At 38.2% G+C, this 27246-nt stretch overlaps 2 protein-coding genes across 6 annotated transcripts; both read right to left on the bottom strand.

Moving 5' to 3' along the window:
* Positions 1-81: 81 nt before the first annotated feature.
* Positions 82-13402, bottom strand: clk2a (CDC-like kinase 2a). Of its 2 annotated transcripts, XM_067426762.1 has the most exons (13): positions 13247-13402; positions 11838-12031; positions 7851-8106; positions 6886-6976; positions 5963-6029; positions 5194-5310; positions 4872-5038; positions 4675-4769; positions 4392-4521; positions 3106-3188; positions 2676-2755; positions 2464-2554; positions 82-1008 (listed from the first exon to the last, which is right to left on the bottom strand). In XM_067426762.1, exons 2-13 carry the CDS (start codon positions 12029-12031, stop codon positions 817-819), a joined length of 1563 nt encoding a protein of 520 aa, XP_067282863.1. In that variant the 5' UTR covers positions 13247-13402; the 3' UTR covers positions 82-816. The 2 variants fall into 2 exon arrangements, with proteins under 2 accessions (XP_067282863.1, XP_067282864.1); XM_067426763.1 differs by lacking the exons at positions 6886-6976; positions 11838-12031; positions 13247-13402 and having other exon boundaries at positions 7851-7974.
* Positions 13403-13771: 369 nt separating this feature from the next.
* Positions 13772-27149, bottom strand: setdb1a (SET domain bifurcated histone lysine methyltransferase 1a). 4 transcript variants are annotated; one of them, XM_067425375.1, is made up of 21 exons: positions 26876-27149; positions 26279-26476; positions 25995-26200; positions 25854-25879; positions 24257-25715; positions 23411-23563; positions 23039-23243; positions 22253-22326; positions 21008-21198; positions 20716-20920; positions 19026-19320; positions 18720-18954; positions 17970-18334; positions 17416-17532; positions 16138-16307; positions 15829-16056; positions 15693-15728; positions 15062-15160; positions 14770-14972; positions 14589-14677; positions 13772-14137 (listed from the first exon to the last, which is right to left on the bottom strand). In XM_067425375.1, exons 1-21 carry the CDS (start codon positions 27040-27042, stop codon positions 14020-14022), a joined length of 4839 nt encoding a protein of 1612 aa, XP_067281476.1. In that variant the 5' UTR covers positions 27043-27149; the 3' UTR covers positions 13772-14019. The 4 variants fall into 4 exon arrangements, with proteins under 4 accessions (XP_067281476.1, XP_067281475.1, XP_067281474.1 ...); XM_067425374.1 differs by lacking the exons at positions 13772-14137; positions 14589-14677; positions 14770-14972; positions 15062-15160 and having other exon boundaries at positions 15611-15737; positions 26880-27149; XM_067425373.1 differs by lacking the exons at positions 13772-14137; positions 14589-14677; positions 14770-14972; positions 15062-15160 and having other exon boundaries at positions 15611-15737; positions 19026-19317.
* Positions 27150-27246: the final 97 nt, after the last annotated feature.

A 27246-nucleotide genomic window follows, 5' to 3' on the forward strand; every position in this document is an offset into this window, starting at 1 on the left:
ATTTGCCAAACGTTTAATTAATATAAGCATAGAATATCATATGCACATATACAATCAATATAGAAATGAATTGAGAATAACTTTTTGATTGTAAAAACGTTTCGCCTGCAGAGCCGCTGTGAAAACACATTCACAGCAAGCAAACAGACAGGCTTTTTATTCTATAGTCACAACATGTTTATTCATATTTACACATATACAGTCAAATCCATACAAACACACAAAGAGAGACATTCGGTTAACTAAATAAATACTGTAAACGTGTTGAGGGACACAACCACCAGAACACTGTAGCTCTGTTTGAATTGAACTGAATAGTGTCGCGATGCATTTGCAAAGGGCTTAAATGCACAAAACGTATTCGCCCGATAATTATATTGTAACAGTGATGCTTGTTTTGTCAGTTATTTTCCAAAGTGGAGTGTTACATTAATGGTTTTTCACCCATCAAACCACTTTCCTTCTGCTTATGGCTGTCCACAAAAAACAGTAGCCACGATTGGCGGGAAGAACTGAACTTGGGAGGGTAGAGTCACCCAAAAACCCTCTGAAAATCCAATCATGTACAAGCATGTTGGTTTACTGGGATCTTCTAGATGACCAAGTTCCTCACATTATCCTGCTGCACATGGAGCTGTTCTCACATTATTGGGAAGATGATTGAAAAATAATATGCTGTGCAACTACTTCATTCCTCTTGCACTATAAAACTTTATTCAATGTCAGTTCAGCTCCACGTTGACACTCTTGGCATGCGAGTCCTCCAGTTTTGTTTTGGCGTAAGACAGTGACGTTGGTTTAAGAAGAATATCATTGTCACCGACTGATGTCGCGGTTTCCCTCCCAGCTCTTGCCGGTGCTCTGGTCAGTGCTGCTGACGGAGCTCTGAAAGAAAGGATGCCTTAGAGCCGCAGCGAGAGAGAGACGTTTTGTCGGCTCATACTCCAGCATGGCCTCGATCAGATCGAACAGCTGGTGATGCTCTTCAGCTTCAGATAGAAGATATCTCTGAGAGTGAGGATGAAGATGATTGTACAGTACATTAACAAAGATGCCCACATTTACATAATCCAAAATAAATGTATGTCCACTGTCCCCTACTATATTAACTTTGCAGGCAAACTGAGGTCATTAACATGTCTGAAATGTGCAAAAATATATATTTTTAAAGTGTAGGATAACAGGAATAAATTAAAATGTTACAAAATGATAGAAGTGCATCTTAAAAAGTGCACTATGCAACTTTCTGTCCACTGGATGGCGCCTATTCAAAACAAATGTGTAGTTTGATGACGCAAAGTGTGAGCGCAGTATCTTGGGACATGTGGTCTTCACCTCACAGCCGGTGGAAAATAGGACTCAGGCAGAAATCACGTTCATGCATGCGGTTATTAACGTTACTGTAGTGTAAAGCAGAGCAGGACCGAGTGTTGTGGAGCTGAACACAGCCGCTGGAGCGATTGTTACCCAAATACCCGCCTCGTGAACACCGGGACTTTTATTATGACGGGACGAGACACATTCGCCGGGCGCCTGCACTGATCCGCTCTTCCGGTTATGATTATGAGGTAATGCAGCTCTGTTTATCATATAAGATACATTTAAGTGTGTTTAAAATGATGTTATGACGTTACTCCGTGCGTTCACTTGATCACACTGCTAAGAGTAAAGCGCTCCTACCAAATAAAACCCGAAACCGAGGGTAACGCAGATATGACGCAATTGACAGGCGACTTCCTCAAACGCTATGCTGAGACGTCCCGGTCCTTAGTTAAAATATTTTCTCCCAATTTACAAATAGTTGGAAACATTTGGGATATTGTAAGAACTCAACTGAACAAAATATATAACAACGGCCTAGAGGTTTTTGGAAATTTTACTGCAAAAAATACTACATAATACTACAAAATACTTCTTTTTTTAAGTACAGTATCTTTGATCAAATAAATGCAGCCTTGGTGCGCATAAAAGACTTTTGGCAAGTAAAAAAAAGATGTTATTTTTATTATAATTGAAAAAATAATTTTATACACCATTATGACCACCTTCCTCATATTGTGTACAATGTTCTTGAGCAATCTGAGCTACAGTAGCTTTTCTGTTTGACCGGACCACACGGGCCAGCCTTTGCTCCCCACATGTATCAATGAGCCTTGGCCACCCATGACCCTGTTACTGGTTCACCACTGTTCCTTCCTTGTCAGACTTGCTCAAATCCATGCTTGCCCATTTGTCCTGCTTCTAACACATCAACTTTGAGAACAAAATGTTCTCTTGCTTCCTAATATAGCCCACCCTCTAACAGGTGCTGTGATGAATAGATCAGTGTGATGAATAAATCCGTGTTATTCACTTCACCTATCAGCAGTCGCAATGTTACGCCTGATTGATGCCTATACACAAAGTAGATGCATACTTTTTTTATTATTATTAAAATATGAAGTCCATAAAAGTGTTACTTACCCGTAAAGGTTTGCAGTTTTCTCTGACATATCTCCCTGCTGAAGAGTTCTCGTCCCAGTCCAGGCGTCCACGATAAAAGTATTTCTGTTTCCTGTGCGGTGAAGAAATTGTTAATTTAGCCGCAAAACCTGCTGTGCATACAAGCGTGAGTGACATGGAAACTATACTTTGAAGACTTAAGAAAATCCCAGTTAAGAGTGTCAAAAACGTACCTAGTCTTACGAATCATACGGGAAGGAACAGGGCCCAAAATTCTCTCCATCATGGCTAAATGCTCACGATTATCATGAGTCTGAGAATCAGATAAAAAGAAATCAAATACAATTAGGATGGATGAACATAATGTAGTTGATGATAAGCTTATTAGACTTTTTAACAACTTGTTTTTGCCATATTTTAGTGAGCTGTGTGCTTTAAAAAAGAAAAAAGAAAAAAAAGAGCATTAGTGAGCGCAGCTGAGGTTAAAGTGTGAACGGCAGGTGTTTGGCTTCAGTGTGCTGCGTGGAAACCTCTGACCCTTTGGTTAGATTCTACTTGATCTTAAGCTGCTTAGTGAATACAAACAAGAGTGGCTGTGTAGACCTGCTGTCGTGACTCAGAAAAGTGGTAAGAAATAGAAATAGTTGAGCTAGATTTTTGTACCTGGAAGAGTGTAAAGCCGAGGTAGTACTCAAAGAGGATGCAGCCTATACTCCACACATCACACGGCTGACTCCAGCCCAATTCTGCAAGGCAAAACAATTTGGTACACAGTTTTGAGCTGTAGAGTCATCTAGTGTTGACATCATGTTACTGCAGCATAACCTTGCAGGACACTGCACAGTATATTCAGAAGCACGTGTGTAAATCGTTTATGTCAGTGGTTCTCAACCAGGGGGCCGTGGCTCATTAGGGGACCTCATTAATCTTCCACAGTGGCCTCAAGAGGACTTGATTTAAAATAAGACAATGGCCACTCACATTAAATTTAAGGCACTTTACCTACCCATCCACCCACCCATCACTATGTGTAATGTTCTAGACTACCTGGGACACTTGCATATTGTTACCCTATTGTTGGTTTGATTACTTCTATTCCTCTCTAAAAGTATCTGCTAAATGAATAAATGTAAAACAATCATAAAGTTAAACAAATAAAGATAATTTCTTATAGTTAATTTTATGATGAATATTATTCTTTCTAGTTATGCCAAAATCTGTCTACATGACAAACAATACTGGTCATATTTTTGAGGTCAGTTAGAATTTTGAAAGAAATTAATACTTTAAACTTTCAGCCAGTAAAGACATTTATATCATCATAAAATATTTCTATTTCAAATAAATGCTGTAATTTTTAACTTTCTATACATCAAAGAATCATACTTTTTTAATCACAAAGTTTCCACAAAACTATTAAGCATCCCAACTGTTTTCAACATTAATAATAAGAAAATGAAAATTCAGCTTTGCCACATGAATAAATGACATTAACGAAAATATTAAAATAGAAACAGGATTTTCATTTAAATAATATATTAAGATTTTCAAATCAATACAGCCTTGGTAAGCATAAGAGACTTTCTAAAACATTTAAAAATCTTACCAACATCAAATATTTAAACAGTAGTGCATACGTAAATACCAGTGCAAATTTACTCATTTAAATTAACAGCAAAACAACTCGGGATATTTCATAACAGATTAAGGTTGGGTATCAGCTTTCATGGCAACCAATCTTCCGTTGGACGATTCCCTGCAGTCTGCTGAATGAAGTCACGGACTATAATTAAATTCCTTGTGGTGGAAAGGAAGAAGCTAATCTGCTGGGTTGCTGCAGCGATTAACCCATTCTAGTCCTGTGTCTTAACTAGTCTCGGTGCATGCGGATAACAAGTTACTTCAGTTCAAATTCAGGATAATGCGTCACGAGGCATGACTGTCCTTACCTAAAATAACTTCAGGTGCTCTGTAATGCCTGGTAGAAACGATGGTGCTGTGGTGCTCATGGTCAAAAGTAGCACTGCCAAAATCCACCACCCTCACCGATGTGCTCTTTACAGTACGCTCGTCTCGCTTCTACCTCAGAGAGAAGACGGTCAATTAATATGCATTTCCTTTAGTGGCTAACTAATGGGCTTTTAATAGCTGATGCTGATAAATTAACATACACAGCACAACAACAAAAAAATACAGGTTTAGTTAAAAGCTAATGACAAACTCTTTCATCACCTTCTCCACATTGTAGGTGATTGTGAAGTCAGAGTTGACAAAGAGAATGTTCTCTGGTTTCAGATCTGTGTGGGTCAGTTTGTTTTCATGCAAAACTGCAGAGGAGGAGAAACTGGCCCTTTAATACATGGCAAATGGAGTCCAACTGTTGCATAATTTGTGCAAAAAAACTGATCCTAACTTTAAAGTTTACTTACATTTGACAGCCAGGCAGATCTGGTAGGCCATATGACGCACTTGGCTGATGGAGTAGGGCAGGTAATTGTTTTCTTTGAGGAAATCAAAAGTACTGAGAGCCAAGAGCTCAAAACTGATACACATATGGCCGTGATAGTCGAACCAGTCAAACATCTGCACACATAGACTAAGAATCGAGAAAAAGAGAACAGTAGACAGGTTAAAATTTCAATTTAGTCACTATGGTCTATTTTGAGGTAAATTTCTTTAAAAGTTCTTTAAGTACTTCATATAAAATTCCTTAATTGTGCTAATTTTCTAAAGATCTTCCGGCCAACTCACTTCTTATTCTCAGGATCCTTTTCATTGATTCTTTCCAGGACGTTGATCTCCAGCCGGGCAGCCTCTTTGTACTTTTCGACATTTTTGATGATTTTCAGAGCGACATGAGCTCCACCCCTTAACCAAGCAGAAGAGCGTTAGTTTAAACATTGGAGTGTTGTCGTATCTGTCAGATAGATCTCTACCTGCAAACATGTTTTCAACCCTGCAATCCCTTCAACCCTGCAACCCAAAGAAATGTGCGCTATCCATGTAAGTAAGCAAAGCTCTTTTAACCTTTAAATGTCCAAGGCTTCCGGTGTCAGCCATGCAAAAACAATCAGTTATGCTGTTTGATATTGAAAACTGGTATTCGTTATTATTATGTTAACCTATCATAAACACACTGGATTGTAGCAGAAATAGTTTGACCATTTAATGAACCTTGTTATTCCTCTAGTTAATTACTACAGTGGCTAATGATTCTAAAGTCTCTGAATGTCAAAAGAAATAGCTTACTTCACTGAAAAAATAAAATGGATAGTATTTAGATCATAAAAACAATGATTATAGGTCTATAAAAGCCCTAAACCACTACTGAGAGCCGAGATGGTTCTTATTTCGCTGAATTTTCTTAGTGTCCACATTTTTGCTGCCTGTAATAATCACAACATTTTTACCACCCACCGCAGATATTTTTCATCCCAACAACTAGACAAGACACAGAAAGTACACACTATATTGGTTTTGAATAAAGCAGCTAGCTTGGTTGCTATGCTACGGTGCTTACCTGCGATGATCAATACATTGCATCACCCTCCCGAAGGTGCCCTCACCCAAAGTGCTGACAATCTCATCTAAGAGACAAATAGAGGGAAAAAGACGTAGAGAAAAGGGGAGGGGGAAATGTAAAGAGCTCAATTAGACAGCGCATTTAAAGAAAAATCCTAAACAAGTAACCTAGAATCGCATTTTTAATCTTAACTGTGACTATCTATTTAGGTTAACCTAAAAAAAAAAAGATTGTGCATACTGACGCTTTTCGCATTCTCTCGATAAAAGGAATAAAGCAAGCATGTTTTTTCCAACAACAAAAATATTCTGCATTTGTTTAAAAAGGGAAAAAAAATTGCAAAGAAATAGACTTTGCGTGGGTTCGACAGAGAACCCATAATAGGGATTTTAAAACAGCGGGACAGTTTTACGCTAATTCGAAAACTAAAACGAACGTATTTACTATAAAAAATAACATGCATAGTACTTATGGAAATATTTTGCATGTCAGAGCAATCAAATCTTTAAATCGAAATGATTGACAGCATATGATGTAGGTTTAATGTGAATCTTGATGTAGCCAAATGCTTCAACAAGACCAGGATAATATAGGACATTACGGAGGCTGGAATAAGCTAAATCTGGGAACCTGGCAGTCAAGAATTAAAAAGGATCATAATACTTCTACACAGCAATACAAACACCCCATCCCCACTGTAAAAAGAATAAAAAAAGGAGCTACTAAAGACATGTTGGACATGCCTTCCCCCTTGCCTGTTCCGGCAAAAGGGGAGAACATTCTATGACAGCATCATCATCACCACCAATCATGATCATGACCTCCTGCCCTCCCCTGTGTGTGTCTGCTGTGTGCTGGTACTGATAGGGAGAAAGGTTACGATATAGGAGTAGAGGAGTAGTAGTAGTGGCAGTGTGTACATCTCTCTTGCAGGACGTCGCCACTCCGACAGATCAGGTGACCCTCCTCGTCGTCCCTCACACACAGCGCCCTTGTCCCGCTGTCACTCCGCTGCTTCGTCCCCGGCCAGGGTCACAGGTCAGGGATCACGCCACGACCGCAGAGGGAGGAGGGGAGGTGGGCGGAGCGGGGAGAGTGGAGGGGGCAGCCGTAGCCACGGCGACGAAGATGAGCAGTGTTGTAGTTGTTGTAGGTAGTTTGGTGGTCATGGGGCGAATCGTTTGACACCACGTGAGGAGATATATATAACGATAGGGATATAGTGCAAGGGATCAAGTCAAAGATAACATTTTACCCCTCCCTTCTTGCTTGCTTTCAAACTCCCCCTCATCCCTCTGCCTAGCAACCCTGACAAAAAGTCACAAAAAGCAACCTGCATCAACATTTACTCATAGAAGAGCACATGAGTGAAGGCATTGCTAATTCACAACATGACAAAAGAAACGGGTTGCTCAACTGGGAGACTGGAAATAAAATTAAAAAGAGCTCAAATTATGGAGCAACTTTATAGGTTGTTTTCATAAAAAAACTGTGAGAGAGTTATATAGGCGTGTATATAGAGAAAGATAAAGAATGAATGAGAGTTATGAGATATTACAGAGGCTTTCCCAACAAACACATTTTCTACTTTTATACATTAATATTGTAATATTTACATTAATGACTACTGTATCGAGTCTCACTGTATTGTTGGGCCAAATTTATTATAATCACTGAAAGCCAAGACTTAGGCTATCACTATTAAAAAAGACAAAATGTTAACAAAAAGAAGAACATAAAACAAAAGAGTTCATACTTACCAAATCCTGGGGCTGTGGAAAAGAAAAGCATTATGGAGAAAGAGAGATAGGAGCGTGTAGAGAGAGAGAGAGGGGAAGGGATTTGGGGGGTGGGAAAGAGCAGGCTTGGGTATTGAAGTACTCACCGAGGAGGATGGGCTATAGGACCTGGTTCTACGCCGCCTTCGTTTGTGCTTACGCCTGCTGCCTTTCCTCCGGTACGAGTCCTCGCGGTCCCGATCGCGGCCCCGTCGGTAGTCGTAGCTGGGCGAGGCGTCGCGGGAGTAGTAGTTGCTCGGTGTCCTGTGTTCCCTGTCCCGTTCCCGGCTGTGGTCCAGGCGCCGATGGCTCTCGCCGTAGTGTCTGTCGTATGGCCTGCGGTCTGAAGAACGGTTGTCGTAGCTGGGAAGAAGATGAGTCCGTTATACCAAACAATCACTTACAGAAATAATGATTCTTTCAAGTTACCATTGCTTACTTCACTGGTATTGAATTAATATCCATCAACTCTATATCTGCCAGTGCTTAAAAAACAATTTTTTCACAAAAATGTAATAACCCATAGAATATTTGGTTTATGAATATCTGAGAATGCAATATATCAAAAAAAAGAGCTGACCCTCTTATTCTGAATGTGGGCGTTTAATAAAAAAACAGCATTTTGAACAAAAAGCTGAGAAAAATTACGTTTTTGTGAAAGCCTACATTCAGATCAAATTTAGAGCGATGATCAAACACAGATGGAGTAGATCAAGTCCATAAACACCCCTAATGCTTGTGAAGTCCTGTAGTTCGTCCTGGGTCTACTTTTCATTCAGTTTTGATTTGTATGTTTAATGTTGATGATCACGTTATTTTACATATGCATCTGCTTACATAAGACCGCTTGTTTTACTGCATCTTCCTCACGTGTTTTGATCAGGGGATTCTATACTCATTCAGTACCATATCATCAAATGTTTAAACATTTAAAGTGCTCTTTTTTTGAGAATGACCTTTGATGCGGTGTGTAAATAGCTGTTTGTGAAGGTAAAGGTCTGCAAAGATGTAAAGATCAAAGAGCACAACAAATAAAGCTATTGTCCCCGAAAAGAAATAATCCATTCTGTAAAGTTTGGATTGTTTTGTGGACATACAGAGAAAATGCTGTTTTTCTGCACTGAGTCCACTCTGATGCACTTCAAAAGGGCTTCTATGATATTGAATGGAATTAATACAGAGAAACCGACTCCATTGTTCATATAATTGTGCATCAATCGCTAAGGAAGCCTCTGAACCTGAAATTCATATATAGCAGTGGGCGTTTAATTTTCGACACGTGTTGAAAGCGGTAGAATAATAACAACAGACTGGGCCTGTCTGACTTTAGAGAGACTGAAGCTACAAGCAAACCATTTTAGATGTTGAAAGAAGAGAGGAAATGCTGAAAAGTTAAAAATAAGAAAAATGTGTTTTTTGACCTAAGATAAAGAGCTGGGGAATAAAACGATAATGATCGCTAGATAATTTTCTTTGATAAAACGAGTTCGATAAACGTTAGATGTTTATGCAGCAAAAGCATAACGAAACCACACACTCGAACTGTGTCAATCTACAAATCACCATAATTTACTGTAGTAACACTAACTGCACCATAGCAATGCAGGATATTCATTTCAAATTGTATTATATTATTAAGGTAGCCATGTATTATAATTATTGTATATAATATAACATAATATAACCCCTTATTCTGCGTGCACGCCCCCCAGAGGGAAACCTTGAACACTGCAGTGGATACTGGATAGCATAATGTCGAGAAGACACTGCTCTACAGTGTTTATTGAGCTTCATATTGTGTAGGTCACTGGCTAACCGGCTGACTCACGTTATTACCATCTTACTGAAATACTACTGTTAATCAGCTGTGGGCTGTAGTATTACCTAAGACCATGTCTATTAATGCAGAATGTCTGTCATTCTTACTACCGGTACTTTGAGTAAAGATAAAGGATGGAGCAAGATTTGTTTTGCAATTGTTAATGTTTGCATCCACTGGGCAAAGGTGTTATTGATAAAGTTCCCACATGTGCACTGCAACACAGACACACACAGGTTTGTTGATGGATGCACACTTGTTTATGTTGATGGTGAGGAATTACAGTTTGACGCATCTCATAATGTACCTCAAACTGAGTAGCATCACTGAGAAACTGCTCAAGGTTCAGGCTAGAAAAATTAGTTTGGACTCACCCTGGGATCGATGTAAAATTGTCATCATCGTTACTGTCTTAAAGTGTTTTAAGCTTCGAAGCTGCAGTAGTAATCAACATAAAATACTCGAAGCTTCAGAGGGAAGGGGCTAAACATTCTTCTCTCTAATAAAAGCAGGAATCTCCAGAAGCGGCGCGCCTCACATGGACAGGGCTCATATGCTCAGAGAACGAACACTGCACTAGTAGTGACACAAAACACAGTCTGTTACGTCCCAGTTGATACATTATAGTAGTAAAAATAATTTTGTTCAGTTAGAGAACAGATTAAGTACAATTAAAAACTGAACGTGCAACGTGAGCTGACCAAGAGGCGCCGCACAAACTGCAGCAGGAATCAGATTTTATTCATGACGAGAGTGAAAAGACGAATGACAAGAGGATCGCAGAAGATTTGGTTTCAAAGCGAATTCTAAACGGCCCACTGAAGTGCCTTGAACTGTGCAGCATTATTCAATGTGTTGACATAATTTCCCCTAAAACGGCTCCAGCTGTAAGAAGCTGCACCCCTTTTTTTTGAAACAGCAAATAACGTTTGACTAGAGCCTCTGTTTGGTAAAGCCAGCAAGAGTTCTCCAAATCTCTAACTGTTTATAATCATAACTTCCTCTATATTGGTTTGAAATACACCACTCAGCAGAATTTAAAGGTCCGATATGTTTTGTTGTCTGCATCGACTAGCGCATATGATCAGCACTGCGCTCTCGTGTCAACGGCTCTGGTCAAGACTGTGTGTGTGTGCTGCAGTGTTGTGCATAAAACAAACATGAAACCAGACTTCATTCACCTCAACTGAAAGCATATTTACACTGTCTGAATAATTTCCTATCGCATATATAAGGTGCAATGTGCCATTCATCATGTAGAAAATAGTAAATGTGTGAAGTTGTGAACAGCTGACCGATATCAGCCACAGCTTCAGAATTATAGTGTAGGGGGTGCAACGCTTCAGATTCTAGAGAGCATTTGATTGGACAGAATATTTGATGAGAAGGTGAAGTCTGTGATGTTGTCATCAAAATCTGTGATCCATTTTAACGAAAGTGAGAGACTGTAAGTTTTGAATGCTTGTATATCTGCTAAATGCAAATGTTGTCATTGTTTTGGAAAACACCAGCGTATTCCTAACCTTAAGGCTAACATAGTCATACTAAAACCTAAAAAACTTAATGTCATGGGCATTCATTTCCGAAATACATGGTGTACGCAGTAGACCAATCAGAACCTATCTGACCAATCAGAGCAGAGTAGGCTCAAGGAAAGGAGGCATTAAGAGAGACTAATTCATCCATCGAGTTATTTGAGAATCATTGAACATTGTGGTGATGTGGAGTGTATATTATGAAAATATAATAAAAGTTTTGACCTTTGATGCTGATCTTGGTTGGAGACCTCCAAAACTAAATTAGGAAACTTTAAAATAGCATAATAGGGACACTTTGGTTATAACATAACTGTGGTTACCATGATCTAAATGTATTGCTTCTATGGAAGACCAATGGTTAATTTTTATAATAAGAATATTAAATTTTTACCATATAAACATTTGGTTGTTACAGTTTCTACAGATACAGTCAAATGTGCATTTCTAAGAGGCAAAACATGTAATATTAATATTGCAGCCTGCACAGATGCGGGCCATCAAAGTCAACACAAACCTGTTTCATGATTTTAAACAATATCACTGGTCAAGAACATGCAGAAGCTAAGAAATACTATTAAGATATTTAGTTTGTTAAGGAAGAATGACTGGAAAAGTTTAAAGAATACAAAAATGTGAAGTGTTTGTCATGTTCTGACAAAATATCTAATGTAATATTTCACTGGGGGGGAAATTATTTAGAAAAATAGTCTGGTACTACGCAATGAAAACAATCATACCTCCTGGATCGGGCATAGCCGGCCTCCTGCCTGTGTCCTCTCCCCCTCCTTTCACGTTCACTGCTGGAAGAGAATGTCGGTGAGCGTCGATGTCGAGTTCGTCTCCCTCGCTCTCTGTCTCTGTCCCGATAACGATCTTGGTAGCTGCTATGGCTGGCCCTCTCCGAGGACGGGTACCGTCTGGAGTGCGGCATCTGCTCAAGACACAACATTTAATAAATTTTGATAAACAAGGAAAAATAAAATGTAAGTGCTTCACAAAACTAGTGACTTTTAGAGTGACTTAATGGTTTTGGATCTTTTTTTCTTCTAGAAAATTAAAAGGCAAGTTTGCATTAAGAATTTCCTACACTGGACTTGAAAATCGTCTATATCCCAGCCTTTTTAATACACAGTAATGTTAATTAGTATATGGAGGAAAAAAGTCAACTGACAAGTCCATTTGTTAGAAGATTCGAGAGGCAGGACTAGAATGGGTGTTACAATATTTGGAGAACAGACAGAATACTGATACCAAGACAACAACCTCTTTCAAGAATTATTTTAACAAGCAAGTCTGATATTTAAATTTAATGGATAAAACATTGCCACTGGTCATATTATATATATATATATATATATATATATATATATATATATATATATATATATATATATATATATATATATACACATACATATACACACACGATACACACACACCTGATTTCTTTCCATGCAGACCAGTTTGGTCTTCAGTTTTTAGTACTTGATTTGAATCAAAAATTTGAATCGTATTGATTATTTAAATAAAAACATGCATTTACTTTTAGAGCATTTATAATCTGGAATGAGGTTAGGTTAAACTGATATTTGAAATGCATTTTTCGAGAAATTCTGGCCCAAACTAAGTCAAGAGCCAGTTATTCGATCCAACTTCTATATTTAGCAGAGAACCCGCAGACCAAGCTGTAACAAATAAGGAAATACTTATAAACTCGAAATAAACTATATTACAGGGATAGATGTAACAGTTATTCAGATGTATATTATGTATTATAACAAGAATATATAAATATGTGCAGCAAAAAATAGATAGGCTAAGGTAACGTAATCAACGAGCTAAAGTTTTTTTTAAATATCCGTTTATTTTGCAGTGTAACGGCAAGGCATGCAATTATTAATCGCCTTTATTGTTTAACGTAAATAAAAATCGCGCTGAAGAATCGATACATGACATGTTTTTGTAACGTTTGGAAACGGAAGATAAATATTGTTATTTTTTCTAGCTGACTACGCTAGCTGCTTTCCTCGTCGACGGCCATTTTGAGACCTTCTAATCTTCCACTGTCCATTTCTCAAAAGCTCGTTCTCGGGTTTTTCTGCGGAGATAAAAAGTAAAAGACAGTAAAATAAAGTTCTTTATTCACCGTTTTAGCAGCCAGCCCTGTCCGTTTATCCCAAAGAAAATCCGTGTTGACGCTTCGGGTAAAAAAATCTCACTCAAGTCCAAATAAACAGCGAAGAAAAAACTACTTCCGGTCCCTCCTCCCAACGCTGCTTCTTTATACGCGCGCGTGCTATTTACATTCAACGTGAACAGTACGCAGAATTCTAATTCCATAATTTACACAAAAAAAATGTGCCATGTTACTGATGAGTGTATTTACCCAAACATATTCACTACAGCAGCCAACTAGGCTATACATAAAACGGAAGGAAATAACTGTATTATTAACTGAAGATGCTTAAATTATATTTTACAGTGGTAATAATTGTAGTCATTTTTAATACTACGAGCAAACTAACATTAGTTATTCTATAAATAGTAAGTTATATTATAGGTTTTATTTTCAGCTAATAATAATGGTATTATTCATATTCAGCATTATATCCCAAAGCATTACATATTTGACTGGACAAAAGAAATACATACAATATACTTACAATAAAAGTAGTTGATATTTGCAAATTTTATTTACACAAAATACATTATTTTTCATACTTCTTGTAGAGATTAAAAACAATAAAAGCAAACTAAACACAAACTTGAATATACTGTATTATACTTTTCATATTCAACGGGTCACATTTTTAGAACGCTCTTCCAGAATAGTGCCACACCTACATTTCTGACAGGTTGCTGAAAGTCTACAAAGAAACCTCAACAAAAGTTTTAGTGTTTAATGTTGAAAGGAGCAGATCAGAGCAGTCTTCCTGTGCACCGCAATGAGCCACAGCAGCAGAGCAAAACCTTCCCCTCCACACTGCCCACCTCATAGTTATAATCCCACGTCAACTCCGTACCTGCCTTGATGCGCCTGATAAAGAGAGAAGGAAAAGGGACACACACACATTAAGATTCTTGTCTACAAAGCAACTAATACATGGCTAAGTGGCTGTTCACACGGAATGTTTTACCATTCCACTGCTTTACTTTTTCATAGTTTATGGCACGCTGCACACAAGTCTTGTGTCTTTTGCTGTATCTCACGCTTGAGGCCATTCACTCAGAATTTTATTTTTTATTCCACCATGCTACATTTCCATTGATTTTCAAATGAAAACATTTTGCAATGTGACTGTTCTAAAAACTCATCCCTAGACTAGAGCGTGTCATGTTGTTAAATGCGTTCTGTATGAATGTCCCTATTATGATCATGAATTAGGAAACAGTAAAGGTTCCCAATCAAACATTGGCTAAACATCACTTTATAAGTATATCAACACAATCTAATAGATAATCAAACTGCTATGAATCAAGGAACTGACTTGCTGGCAAAGAACGCAACCCATGGGAACCGGAGGTCATGAGTGTCCACAAAGACGTTCTGGACAAACAAATTTGGACTGCAGCTATGCTGTTGAGAGAGGAAAAAATAATGGTAAAACAAAAATGCAAAAGTGCATCTTTTTTTTAACATACAATCACGAAAGGCTGAATTTAGCTTACATTGATGTAGCGGCCCAGGTTGCCCTCTTGTCTCGCATCAATAATGTAACAGGTCTCCTCGCCGCTGAACAGTCTTCGTGTGTTTTTGGCAGGCAAAGCTTTCTTCTTTTTTTCCTTTTGTGCGTCAGTGGTTTCTAGTGGTTTTACTCTTCTCTGGGAGGACTTTATGGCAAAGCAACGCTTTGGACCTGAGGTCTCTTGACCTAGAAACACAAATTATTTGTATAGACTTAACAAAACACTAAAAGCATAAAATGATAAATAATGATTCTTCAAGAGAATAAAAACTGACCGGCCTCTCTTTTTTGTTTGGTCACTTTCTTCTGAGCATCTTTAGATGCTTCATGTGGCGTATGGGATCGTTTTCTCTCGGCTAAGGAATCATCACAGACTGAACAGGTAAAGAGGACAGGCCAAGAAAAATATTAGGCAAGTTTGCTACATAAGGGCAACATGAATGATACAATAAAGTTGCTAGAGTTCAACCTATATATCTTATTGTCCATGTCTACATCCCAATTTTCATGTTATGCATCCTACACTGGACTTAGGTTTGTCTTATATCAAAAGACAAAGATAAAGAAACTACATGAGCATTTAAATGTTGTCTGACACGAAGTAATAATACAATTATAAGCTACATGTGGCTCAAACAGTAGATCATAATGCTAACAATGCCAAGGACATGGATTAGATTCCAAAGGAATGCATGAACTTATAAAATGTACAACTTGAATGCAACTTGAATTGGATGAATGTCTGTCAAATGCATAAATGAAAATAATTTTAAGGTTATGTAGTTTGCAACAATGAGGTATAGTAAAAAACTAAATAGAAAAAATGTAATTAAATTTAATTAAATTTGAATTACTAATAAAACCAATAACAGTATATTAATAAGACTAATTCACACTGCATTCTACCTTCCATTTCCTCTTCTGTGACCACTTGCATAGGTTCTTCCCTTTCTATAAAAAAGGAAGAAAGGAAAAAAATAGTTACACATACAAGACAATTGTTTTATGTTCAATAGACATAAGGCTGAATATTTAAACACACCTTCACTGCTGCTAGAGTCTTCTTGATAGAGAGTATTTTTCAACAACGGCCCTGTTTTCATGGTTACAGTCTTCTTGTTGCTTTCGACCTCTGTGTCCGTGCAGTACGCCTCGCTCTCATAACCCTCTTTCAGTTTTTCCACCCCCTCAATGAAGTCAAGGTTGGCCAAATACTCATTGCCGGACACTGCTTCATCTTCATTCACTTTGTCTTCATTCACTATTTTACCTGAGTGGTGATAGATGCAGGTGATAAGGAAGGAAATATTTTGGTCTAAAAAGTTTTTGGTTCAAATGCATGATTGCTTACCAGTGAAAACGCACACGAATGTGCCCTTGGCCACATCATCTTTGCAGCGAATGCCCCATCCCTTGTGCTGTGTCATGAAGAGCTCCAGCCTCAGCTGCAGACCGTGCTGAACCAGCCTGTTGCTGCACATTCTCGGGTCACAGCGGCACAGGGGGTTACACTCGTACACCCTACAGAGATGGAAAGAGAAAGAGAGAGAAGCGCGAGGGTGTTATAAAATATAAGTGTAATGTCATTTTCAGTGTTGGAGGTATTACATTACATATAAACAATGATACACAATGAAATCACTTTTTTATAGTAATGAGTAAAGATGCCCATTAATTTTAAATTTACAACAAATTATCAGTTACTTTTATAAATAAGTAATGGAATTGTTTTCGCCATGTATTGACTGACAGCTCTCCTTCCCCATGGTGATAGAAATCGGGAGTAAATGCAGAGGCGTGGGGTGCGCGGTGTAAACATGCTGCTTATTGTAGCTCTAGACTAAAAGTGAGCAGGTTTAACTTTTTACCCATCTCACTTCCACAAGAACAGATTCCGTATTCCTCAAAATGAATAAAAACAGCGAAACGCAAACTAAGAATATTATGCAAACCTACTATAGTTAAATATGTTAACACTAATATATTTTATGTATTTAATGTCACTTTATTTAAAGGATTAGTTAACTTTAAAATTAAAATTATCCCAGATTTACTCACCCTCAAGCCTAGGTGTATTTGACTTTCTTCATTCTTATGAACACAATTAGTAAATAACCAACAATCAATAAATATCCGGACACTTCCAAGCTTTATAACAGTATATGGCAGTGAACAGGCCTCATGAGTTTGAAGCTCAAAAAAGTGCATCCATCCATCATAAATGTAGTCCACACGGCTCCAGGGATTAATAAAGGCCTTCTGAAGTGAATCGATGGGTTTTTGTAAGAAAAATATCTATATTTAACATGTTATAAAGACCTTCACCAGACCACCTTTCATATTCAACTTACAGGACAAAAGCATAACTGACGCGACGCATGACGTTGGATGTAGCCCAAGCATTTTGAACTAAGAGAGGCGTTAAGCCCGTTTCACACACACTCCGTCTGCAGTGCGTATTTTTTCCGTACCCATGTTAACGGATTAAAGCTTTCAGATTATATTATCATGATTATAATACTTTTGTAAATAAAATTAACACTGTAACAAAGATGCAATTCATCTGATTTTGGTGAGGTATTTCTGTCGTAATCAAACAAGAATCAGACAGACAGAGATTGCTTCTTACCCTGTTGACAAGCTTGTTGGCAACCTCTTATGTGTGTATCCAGCACTAACATCTACTGGACCGCCACTGCATAAGGACGTGGCCTCAATAGTCAGCTGGTGGCATGCGCACTTTGACCTGTCACACATAAAAATTCAATGTGTTTAATATTGATATCCATCATTTTAAATTCAGTCCAATTTATTAAGTCAAATAATGACTTGTTGGTAACCTAAAAACAAAGTTTTTTTGATCCTTTATTCACTATATCTGTGAAATCATGTTTGGTGTATGACATTTCAAGAATTATGATTGTTGGTTATGAATTGACATAAACAATATTCTTTGTATAATCAGGGATTGGCAGCTTCTGAGGGCCACTGTCCTGCAGAGTTTAGCTCCAATCCTGATATTAGCTCCAATACCTGCCTGTAGTTTTCTAGTAATCCTAAAGACATTGATTAGCCTGTTTAGGCATGTTTTATTAGGGTTGGAGCTGAACTGCAGGAAAATAGCCCTCCAAGATTGAAGTTGAATTCAAACATTCCTTTGATTTTGCTGGGGAAAAAACCTACCTGTCCCGACAGCCATCTGTGCAGTCACAGCCAATCAAGAAGTCTAAGCTTGTATTGATGGAAACACCTGGAGCTGGAATTCTGTCTTTGGTGTAAGTGACATTAGGAGCAAGCGTATTGTCCACTTCATTAATACAGGGCACCGGCAACACCTCCCTACCCTCTGAGATGTCCGGCAGGTAGAGGTGAGGCTCGCCGGTTGATGTGGAAGGGGGTCGGGCACGATTCACAAGCACAAATGGGTCCATACAGAACATTTCCAGGAAGAGGAAGTCACAACGTGTTTCAATCAAGTATTCTTGCACTTCCCTCATGTCACACAGGCTCCGCCCACAGGGAGAGCGATAGAAAATGTGAAAAAACACCTAAAGAGCAAAAGGAGACATTATTATAATTTTAATGCAGCTGCCATACAGTTTAAAAGTTTGGAGTCAGTAAGATTTAAATTTTAAAAAATACTTTAATTACAAAATGATGCATTAAATTGATCAAAATTGACAGCAGAGAGATTTCTATTTCAAATAAACTCTTTTGAACTTTCTATCTAGAATCTAGAAAAGTATTATGGTTTCCATTAAATTGCATAGTATTTCACAATATTCCTGTATTTTTTATTAAAAAACAAAAATTCAGCCTTGCATAGCAAAAGAGAGACATCTTTCAAAAGCTACTGACCCAAATTTTTCAATAGTAGGGTATGTTCAATATAGCTGAATGCTAAATGGATCAACCTCCTCAAGTAGCACCCACCTTTCCATCGACGCGCCTCCGAGCAGTCATTCGCCGAAACTTAAAAAGCAATGGGATGGCAAGCGGATTTTGACCATGATGCATGTCGACCTGAGATGGTCTTACCCCATCCAGACATGCTGGACAACAGCGATGATACAAGTATATGGACTTGTACTGGTCTTGCTCTGAAACGTGCCCCTCTTCCTCAGAAACATACTCTTCTTCCTCATCAGGGGCAGGTCGTTTTGCACTTCTGGAATAAAGCGTTTGGTGGTTAGTATTCCATACCGTTCCATATTTAACCAGTACAAGCCCATTACTCACCTTAAAATTGAGGTACTGATTGCCATTGCAGATTTGACTGTTTTACTGTTCGACACCCCGACAGCTGATAAGATGGGCGAGAGCCTAGACAACTTCTGGATGACGACCTTCGGCTGGAAAGCGGCCGACATGATATTCTCAGGGGAGATAGATGGCGTTTTGGTGACTGTGGTATTGGATCGGGTCACGCGTACGGGAGAGTGAGCTACTGAGCTAACAGATGTTGATGTAACAGTCGGCGAGGCAACTTTTGTTGAGGAGGAAGCTGTATTGTGCTGAGGAATGGTATTTCCTGCTAAACAAATAACAGAATTGGTGATAAATACTAGTACAATAACAATGCACAATAAAAATGTATAAATGTAACTAATTTTGCAAAAGAAGACAACTATAAGAACATTTTCAAGCAATATGTAGTTATCTTCTCCGATATCTAAAAAATTAAGTTTGTAAATATGTATTTATGTATTTGATGTCATTTGATAAACACCATAGGGAGTACAAAAAACTATGTATGGCTGTTTTTGAAAATAGTTAAACGTTCTGAATTTCTTCTGAGATAAGTGGGTGTCAGAAACAAAGTTGAGCAGCACTGCGGTGTTTACAGGGGTAACCACTCTATTTATAATATCTTCTCCATAAGCTTCATCTACTGACAGACAGTGAATTTGTATTTTCATCCAGTCTGTCTGTCATTCTTGTCCAGACCAAAGTGAAAACCGGACCAAGTTTGAATGCCATACACAAAGTAAAATTTAACCATTTGTAGGAAAATAAGTCAACATGCTTTTTTAATTCAGATTATAATGTATGCAGAAATTAGTCACTTTATGCATCCCAATTCGCATACTATCCGTCCTAAATAGTATTTGAAAATAGAATTAGTATTTCCCAAATCGTAGTATGTTGAAAAGAGTATTCCAAAGATACCCGGATGGTCTATTTCGGGTTAAAATTCGAAGTGCAAATCTGTTATTGCCCACAACCCATTATGAGATGGGCGACGATTCGATTAAAACTACAAACGTGGGTTTAGATAAAGGTAAAAATAAAGATAAAGGTTTAGATAAAGGGGTTTGAGTGATTAATTATCAGTATCTAACCTGAGGGTAATATATTTATTCAGTGTTATCCACATTACATTTTATGTGCAACAGCATTGGAAACTAATTTTGATTTTAAATGCATCATTATATTCAAATTGAAAACACATAAGGAGAGTCTCCACACTAAAGACCCAGGAATGGCAGATCACCGTGCTACTATATTTCTCTCCGTTATGGTAGGAAACTAAATTAAACTGAATGTGGAGGATTTGAACTGTGACAAGATGATTGACAGGGCAGTTTAAACGGTGACAGGATGCACATTAATAAGCAACAGAGCATCCGTTAAAGATTATGTAGGAGTAGTATGTCCCAAAGCATGCATACTCTTCTGCTACACTCAAAAGTATTGGCCTACTTATGCTACGACCTAAAAGTATGTACTCTTTTTTTTGTGTGAAGAAAAAGTACACTTTTCGGTCGTAGCATAAGTAGGCAAATTGGGATGGAGCAACTGTTTTTTTGAAGTGCCCAAGATAATACATGCACAAAAACTATACCATATTACTAAACACCGAAACATGTCTAGTTGGGAATGTGCATACAAGAGGCAGGAAAGTGAATGAAACACACACAAAAACTACCTGTTTTATTAGGTTGAGTTTTCGGTTGAGATTCTTTTTGCGATTTCTGTTGAATGGATTGTTGTGGCGATTGTTGAGTTTTCCGTTGTGGCGATTGTTGTGTAGAGGTATGTTGCGGTTTCTCTTTAGAAAGACGTTTCTTTATATTTACAATGTGTTCCAACTTGTCTGAGCCTTTATAAATCCACTCCTTTTGCTTGTCGTTCTGAAAAAAAAAACACCACCACCACATTTATGGTTAGAATCAGGTTAACAGAATAAAACTAGGACACTACAACGGACTCAGTTTCACCTTATAGCAGATCTGGATCAGGCTGCCATCCAACTGAAGCACCGTGCAGGCCTCAAACTCGCCATTTCGCACAGCCTTGGTGTCTTGCCCTATGCGAAGCACCACAGCAATGGGGTTGGGATAGACACGAAGATACTCCTTCACCAGTGCCCGAGTGGCCTCATTCTCAATGTCCCTCCACACCTTTTTAACTGCAAAAAAAGAGAACAAAAAAAAAAACATTATCAAAAATGTAATTCTAGAAGTCGTTCTAGTTCTAGTCTTTTCAGGGGTTTAAAACTAAGGCCCAATCCCAATTCTGTTTTTTACCCCTTCGCCTACCCCTACACCTACCCAATCCCCTTGGTCCTTGAAAGTGGCAAGGCGTAGGGGTGAAAATATTCCTCTAAAAACGGGATACCACTACTAACCCATTACACGTCATCATACACCGTTTCTTTTATTAGTGTCCTGTAACATTTAACCAATATGAACAGCAATGAAGTGCGTAGGCTATATCTAACAAAAATCAGGTGCAAGCACGTTTAACAAATGACTCACTTCCAACATTGGTTTGCGCTGTATTTGGACTTAATTTCAATTTCAGTTCAAAAACGTATTAGCCGTCGAGGTTCCTAAGATGATACAGAATAACACAGAATATACAAGACTGGTGGAGTCTCTTTTGCATCGGGCCAAACTGTTTATTAACCGTTCCGTGCCAATCCGAAAATGGCCGGGATGTTACGGATATGGTTTCGTTTTCTACTGTGGTGCTGTGATAACGGAGCTCATTGCAATGTAATACAAATGAGTCGGTTGTTGCCTTGGAGACAAGAGTTTACAGACGACATGTAATATAAATATTGATTGTGTTATGAAGGACGACCAGATATATTTTTAACTATTACTCATTTGTGTTCACATCACTTCAATAGAGCGTTTAGCAAGCTAGAGAGAATCTTGCAGCCAGGCGACACATAAATGATCGATCCAGAGTGCATCGATCTCTATATGCATTCTAGCAGCATGGTAGACGGTGTATGCAGGGATATTCCTCATAACTTTTCGTTCAAAGTGTGGTCCTGAAAAAAATCTTTCTGGCCTTTCCCCTTAACCCTACCACTCCAGCCAAAAGAGAATCGAGACACCCCTACCCCTTTACATGATAGTGCAAACAAAGGTGGTAGGGGAAACTGAAGGGCTAAAGGGTAGAAATGGGATTGGGTCTAAGACTGAAATGGAGAATAAAAGAGAACCTCTTACATTGTTTGCAGACAACATGAAAGTCTGGCAGTGCCAGATACGCTGCCTGGCCATCATCGTAAAACACCAAGAACCTGACAGAAACATTTAGTAAAACTTTAGAGAAACAAAAACGTTCTACATGTACACCGCAGCCCTCTACAAGACTAAAATATAATGAGGCACTGATTAAAGGGATAGCTCACCCAAAAAATGACAATTCTGTCATTTATTACTCACTTCATGTCATTCCAAACCTATAACATCATTCATCTTCAGAACACAAATTAAGATATTTTTGATGAAAGCCGTGTGCTCTCTGACCTCTCCATAGACAGCTATTTAATTAACACTTTCAATAAACCTCTGCCCCACAGACAAAACTTTGGGTATAAGATTGACATGCTAAAATCACTGCTGAAGAAACTGCTACACTACATCTTCAATAAACTCTTCTCCCCACAAGAACTCTGGTCAAGCTTACTTATTTGATGTATTAGTGAAATCTAATACATTGGCGAGCCACCCAAACCATTGCTCATCCAAATACAGCTAAATCTATCACTCTGATGTAGAACTAGGAAACACTGCACTGTTTGCACGTCAACAACGTAAGAGTCTGACACAGGCTAGAAGGGTTTGGAATGACAAAATTTTTCATTTTGGATGAACTAACTTGCCCTTTAAGAATAAAATAAAATGTCATTATGCTAATTACTCCCTTAAGTGTTCCACAAAAATAAAACTGATTAGTACGAATGACATATATGAATATTTGAATGCACTACCCTTTTATCATAAATTCACCTCATGCGATTCTTGCGCTCAGGAAGTTCAACCAGCACGCCACCGTTATACAAGACCTTTCCTTTCTCATCTTTGTAGCTGGCAACAACACGACAGCCAACAAACAAGTCCTTGAGCACAGGGCGCGTTATAGGGGCTACATGATGAGCAGACAGCAGAAGGTTTTTACCCTTCTTAAACTCCACCATATATTTTTGGCCCTTCTCTAAAATGAAAAGAAAGATGACAGGTCAGATTATATCATTTATAACCAATTTAATACCACAATGAATAAAAAGAAAAGTCTGCTTAATAGAAAAACACAACCAAAATCTTTCCTTCAGCATTGTTTTTTGTTTGTTTGTGGTAAGATACAGACTAGATAAATCATACCCTTGGTTTGGACTTCTTTTACTGTTCCTCGACACCAAGAGTCTGCTTTCCTTTTCCCTAAAACTTCCATAGTGACGGTGAGTTTTAGCTCTTGAGTTTTTTGTGCTTTAGATGACTTTGATGAAGAGGAATTCTTTGATGAATGCTTGGAACCTAAGAAGATCAGTGACAGAGGTCAAAGACAGTTTTTTGGATGGATGGATGGATGAAAAACTTTTTTTTTTTTTTTAACTGAAAATTCAACCCATAATATTCTAAACATATTTTAACCAAGATATAATAATAATCATGATCTAATATATATATGTATATATATATATATATATATATATATATATATATATATATATATATAGTACTGTTCACAAGTTTGAGGTCTGTAAGATTTTGTTTGATAAGTCTCAAACTCACTAAGATTGCATTTAGTACAGTTAAAATAGTAATTTGTCAAATATAATTATACATTAAAATATCAATAGACAATACAATACAAATGTTTTAATTTTAATACATTTAATGTAATGTTTATACATAAAACGTAATAATTTTCTGTGATGAATTAATGGTGAAAATACTAGCTGCTTAATATATTTTTAAAAACTGTATTTAAGCTTTTGTAACAATGTAAAAAATCTTTAGTCACTTTTGGTCCATTTAATGCATCTTTGCTGAAAAACAATAAAACTTAATGGGCCCAAACATTTTAAATGGAACTAAAATGCATTACAGATTAGTTCTGGCAATCTGTAACAATACGTTATGCTCAAGTTAATATACTGTGGTATACCACAGTATATTACCTCAAGCATTATGTAAAAACTGTATAAATAAAAAAACAATGCTTACTTTTGTCGGTTTTAGAAGGTTCCGGAGACGCATCTTTGCGGGTGGTTTTATCGGTGTTCTTTGTTGATGACTTGGAGGGTAATTCAGGGGGTTCATCACTGGGTATAGGACTTGCAGGCTGCTCCTCTGTGTCAGACTGTTCATCAACACTATCTGCAGGTGATGGTGCCCTTGTTGTTTCTTTTTGCGTGCTGGAAGAGCTGGTGACAGATTTAGCTTTTTTTGAAGATCTCAGATTGGCTGTCGGACTTGTTGTGGGAACAGAAGGTTTAGCAGATTTGCTCCTTGTTGTTGGCTTTTCTGTCTTGTCCGTGGATTCCGAATCACAACTGGCAATAGTTTCAGGTTCTTCAGAATTGCTCGGCATTGATGACATATCAGGAGAAGTCTCTGTGGTCGACTCAGGCTCGGCCTGGTTTGTTTCAGTGAGAGCTGTATCATTACTGGCAATAGGTTCAGGTTCTTCAGAATTGCTTGGCAACGATGACACTTCAGGAGAAGTCTCTGTGGTTGACTCGGGCTCGGCCTGGTTTGTTTCCATTAATGCTGTATCGTCACTGGCAATAGTGTCCATTTGTTCCGTAATGCTTAAAGGCAAAGACACTTCTGAAAGGGTCGCTGGCGTCACTAGATGATCAGTCTTATTTGAGGCTATGGATGCTGAATTGTGACTGGCACTAGCTTTCAATTGTTCTGAAACGCCTGAGATCGAAGGGATTTCAGGAGAAGTCATTGCCGATAATTTAAGATCAGTTTTAATTGTCGCACTACGATCTGAATTACAACTCTCTGGCTGTTCTGAATCACTTTCAAGCAAATGTAATGATGTCAGCTGAGGTTCAGACTTCATTTTTGCAATAGATTCTGAATCATGACTGGAAAGCATTTTGGAAGGTTTTGAATTGCTAGCAGGCGAAGTAATTTCTGACTTTATTTCTATCTGCTGAGGCTCAGATTTTATCGTTGCAACAGATTCAAAATTAGCACTGATAATAGCTTCTGGTTTTTTGCGTGGAATCAAAGACATTTCCGAAGGAGTCACTGCTATCAACTGAGGTTCAGTCTTGATTAATTGTATGGATGTATAGTTTTGACAAGGAGCAGTTTCATGTTTTGAAATGCTCGTTTCCCAAGCGGTTATTGCTGTCAGTCCAGGTTCGGTCTTAATTGGTGTAGAATCTGGATTACGATTGGCAATAGGTTTGATTTGTTCTGAATTGCTGAGAAGTGAGGACGTTTCAGGTACTTTCAAGAGAGATTCGGTCTTAACTATTGCAATCGAGTTAGTGTTAGATTCACAACGGCTGGTCTCAGGGGTCGAGGATGATGAGGGTCTGTTTGTGATGTCGGATGACAATGAGGGTGATGTAGTGCTTACAGAAGAAGTTTTGTTAACCATCTGGACTAAGTCCTGAACGAGTTTGGATGACTTCTGAATAGCCATAGTCACCTTTTCAAGCTGAGGGAAAGAAAGAACCATAATTTATAAAAATGTAAAATGAATAGAAATAAAAGAGAAAAAAGTAAGCGCAAAAAAATACATCAGCTTGTATAACAGCATATTATAGCGGCATATTTTTTCATTTAACATCCTCACCATTGGTTCCAAGGTTTCTTTGGTGGCTGCAAGAGAATAACCAGTGTAAAGCCCAAAAATGGTATCAGATTTTTAATTACAGTGCCATCATTTAAAATTATATTATTTCAAGCACTTTGCATTAAAATGTTTGTCTCTTACCTCCCAGATCAATGACAACAAGATCATCACAATCTCCGTTAAGGACACTAATGTCCTGTCTAGCCACCTCCTCATCATTATCATCTGCGATATGAATTACGTCCTGTGATCCTTCTCCACCTTCCTCTTCCGAGTCCTCGTCTCGGTAATCCAATCCCAGCATTCCATAAAGACCCTTCATCACCGACTCACACTCAAGGACTGATCTGATATAAACACAGTTAAAGGGTCACCACCCTGACTTCAAGATATTGGCATTATCGGCACTGAAAAACACAACTTACTCCGAGGCATTGCTGTACAGAAGGCGGGTGTAGGTTGATTCTCTCTCCTTCAGCTTCACCCATTCCTCCACCTGTGCCAGCTGCTCACGTCTCTGCATCAGATGAGGGTTTCGGTCCACCTCTGCCTGGATCCAGCGCTGCAGGTCGTCCTTTGTCATCCTCAGGAGGTTTTCATCTTTTTCGCTACTCATGGCTGTACTGTTGGAGCAATATAATGAAAAAGATCAAACGTTTTGTACTATTTTAGCACAGTTTAATGTATGACATCAGTGATGCATGTTGTATTGTGCTTTTGATAAAGCTATTTTCTCTTTTTTGTTGAAGTAATATATAATATATAATAATTGGCTTCTGGGAGTCATCAGAAACTCTCGGACAGGCATATAGTGAGGATCAAAGGATGCAAATGTCCAGCACTCTTTAATGACAGCTCAAACAGCATGATTGACAGATATATAAAGAGGATATATAACGCATTAAACGTCAATAGCTTCCTTCCCATTCCATACAGCATATCTTAGGCCTAATAAAAACAAACCTTGCTACTCTTTACTAGGGCAATTACATAAAGCAAGATAATTTCATAAAGTAACATACATACTGTGTAATTTCCCCAACTTGTTGCTGTAGTGTGATGGAATCCTGAAGACACTCGCATAACAAAAAGCGCGCAGAATTATATGCCGTAAACTATGCCGCTTGTTTAGATGTCGGTAATGCGCAAAGTCTTCACTGCTAATAGGACGAGTCTTTATGGATATCATACACCCCCCGGAATAACATGGATATCTAAAAGGCCAGCAATAAAATAACTAAAAACACATGGAAAGAAACAATATCCAGACTGTGCCTGTGTGGTAACGGATGTAGAATCTACAAGAGACATTCTGATTGGACCAGTGCACGTTGACGCGGGACTATTAGTCCCGCCCATCACGCCTTCAATCACTTCAAACCATAGACCGTAA

The sequence above is a fragment of the Pseudorasbora parva genome, chromosome 19 (genome assembly GCF_024679245.1).
Source record: "Pseudorasbora parva isolate DD20220531a chromosome 19, ASM2467924v1, whole genome shotgun sequence".
NCBI classification, from domain to species: domain Eukaryota; kingdom Metazoa; phylum Chordata; class Actinopteri; order Cypriniformes; family Gobionidae; genus Pseudorasbora; species Pseudorasbora parva.

Excerpts from the sequence above, each read along its gene's own strand:
- clk2a (XM_067426762.1), bottom strand. The coding sequence starts at position 12,031 with ATGCCGCACTCCAGACGGTACCCGTCCTCGGAGAGGGCCAGCCATAGC. Across the intron at positions 4,522-4,674 it reads TCACCTACAATGTGGAGAAG|AAGCGAGACGAGCGTACTGT; the intron begins GTGATGAAAGAG and ends TCTCTGAGGTAG. Across the intron at positions 2,555-2,675 it reads CGTATGATTCGTAAGACTAG|GAAACAGAAATACTTTTATC; the intron begins GTACGTTTTTGA and ends TTCACCGCACAG.
- setdb1a (XM_067425375.1), bottom strand. The coding sequence starts at position 27,042 with ATGATATCCATAAAGACTCGTCCTATTAGCAGTGAAGACTTTGCGCAT. Across the intron at positions 16,057-16,137 it reads ATTCGTGTGCGTTTTCACTG|GTAAAATAGTGAATGAAGAC; the intron begins GTAAGCAATCAT and ends ATCACCACTCAG. Across the intron at positions 14,973-15,061 it reads CAAACAAAAAAGAGAGGCCG|GTCAAGAGACCTCAGGTCCA; the intron begins GTCAGTTTTTAT and ends TTGTGTTTCTAG.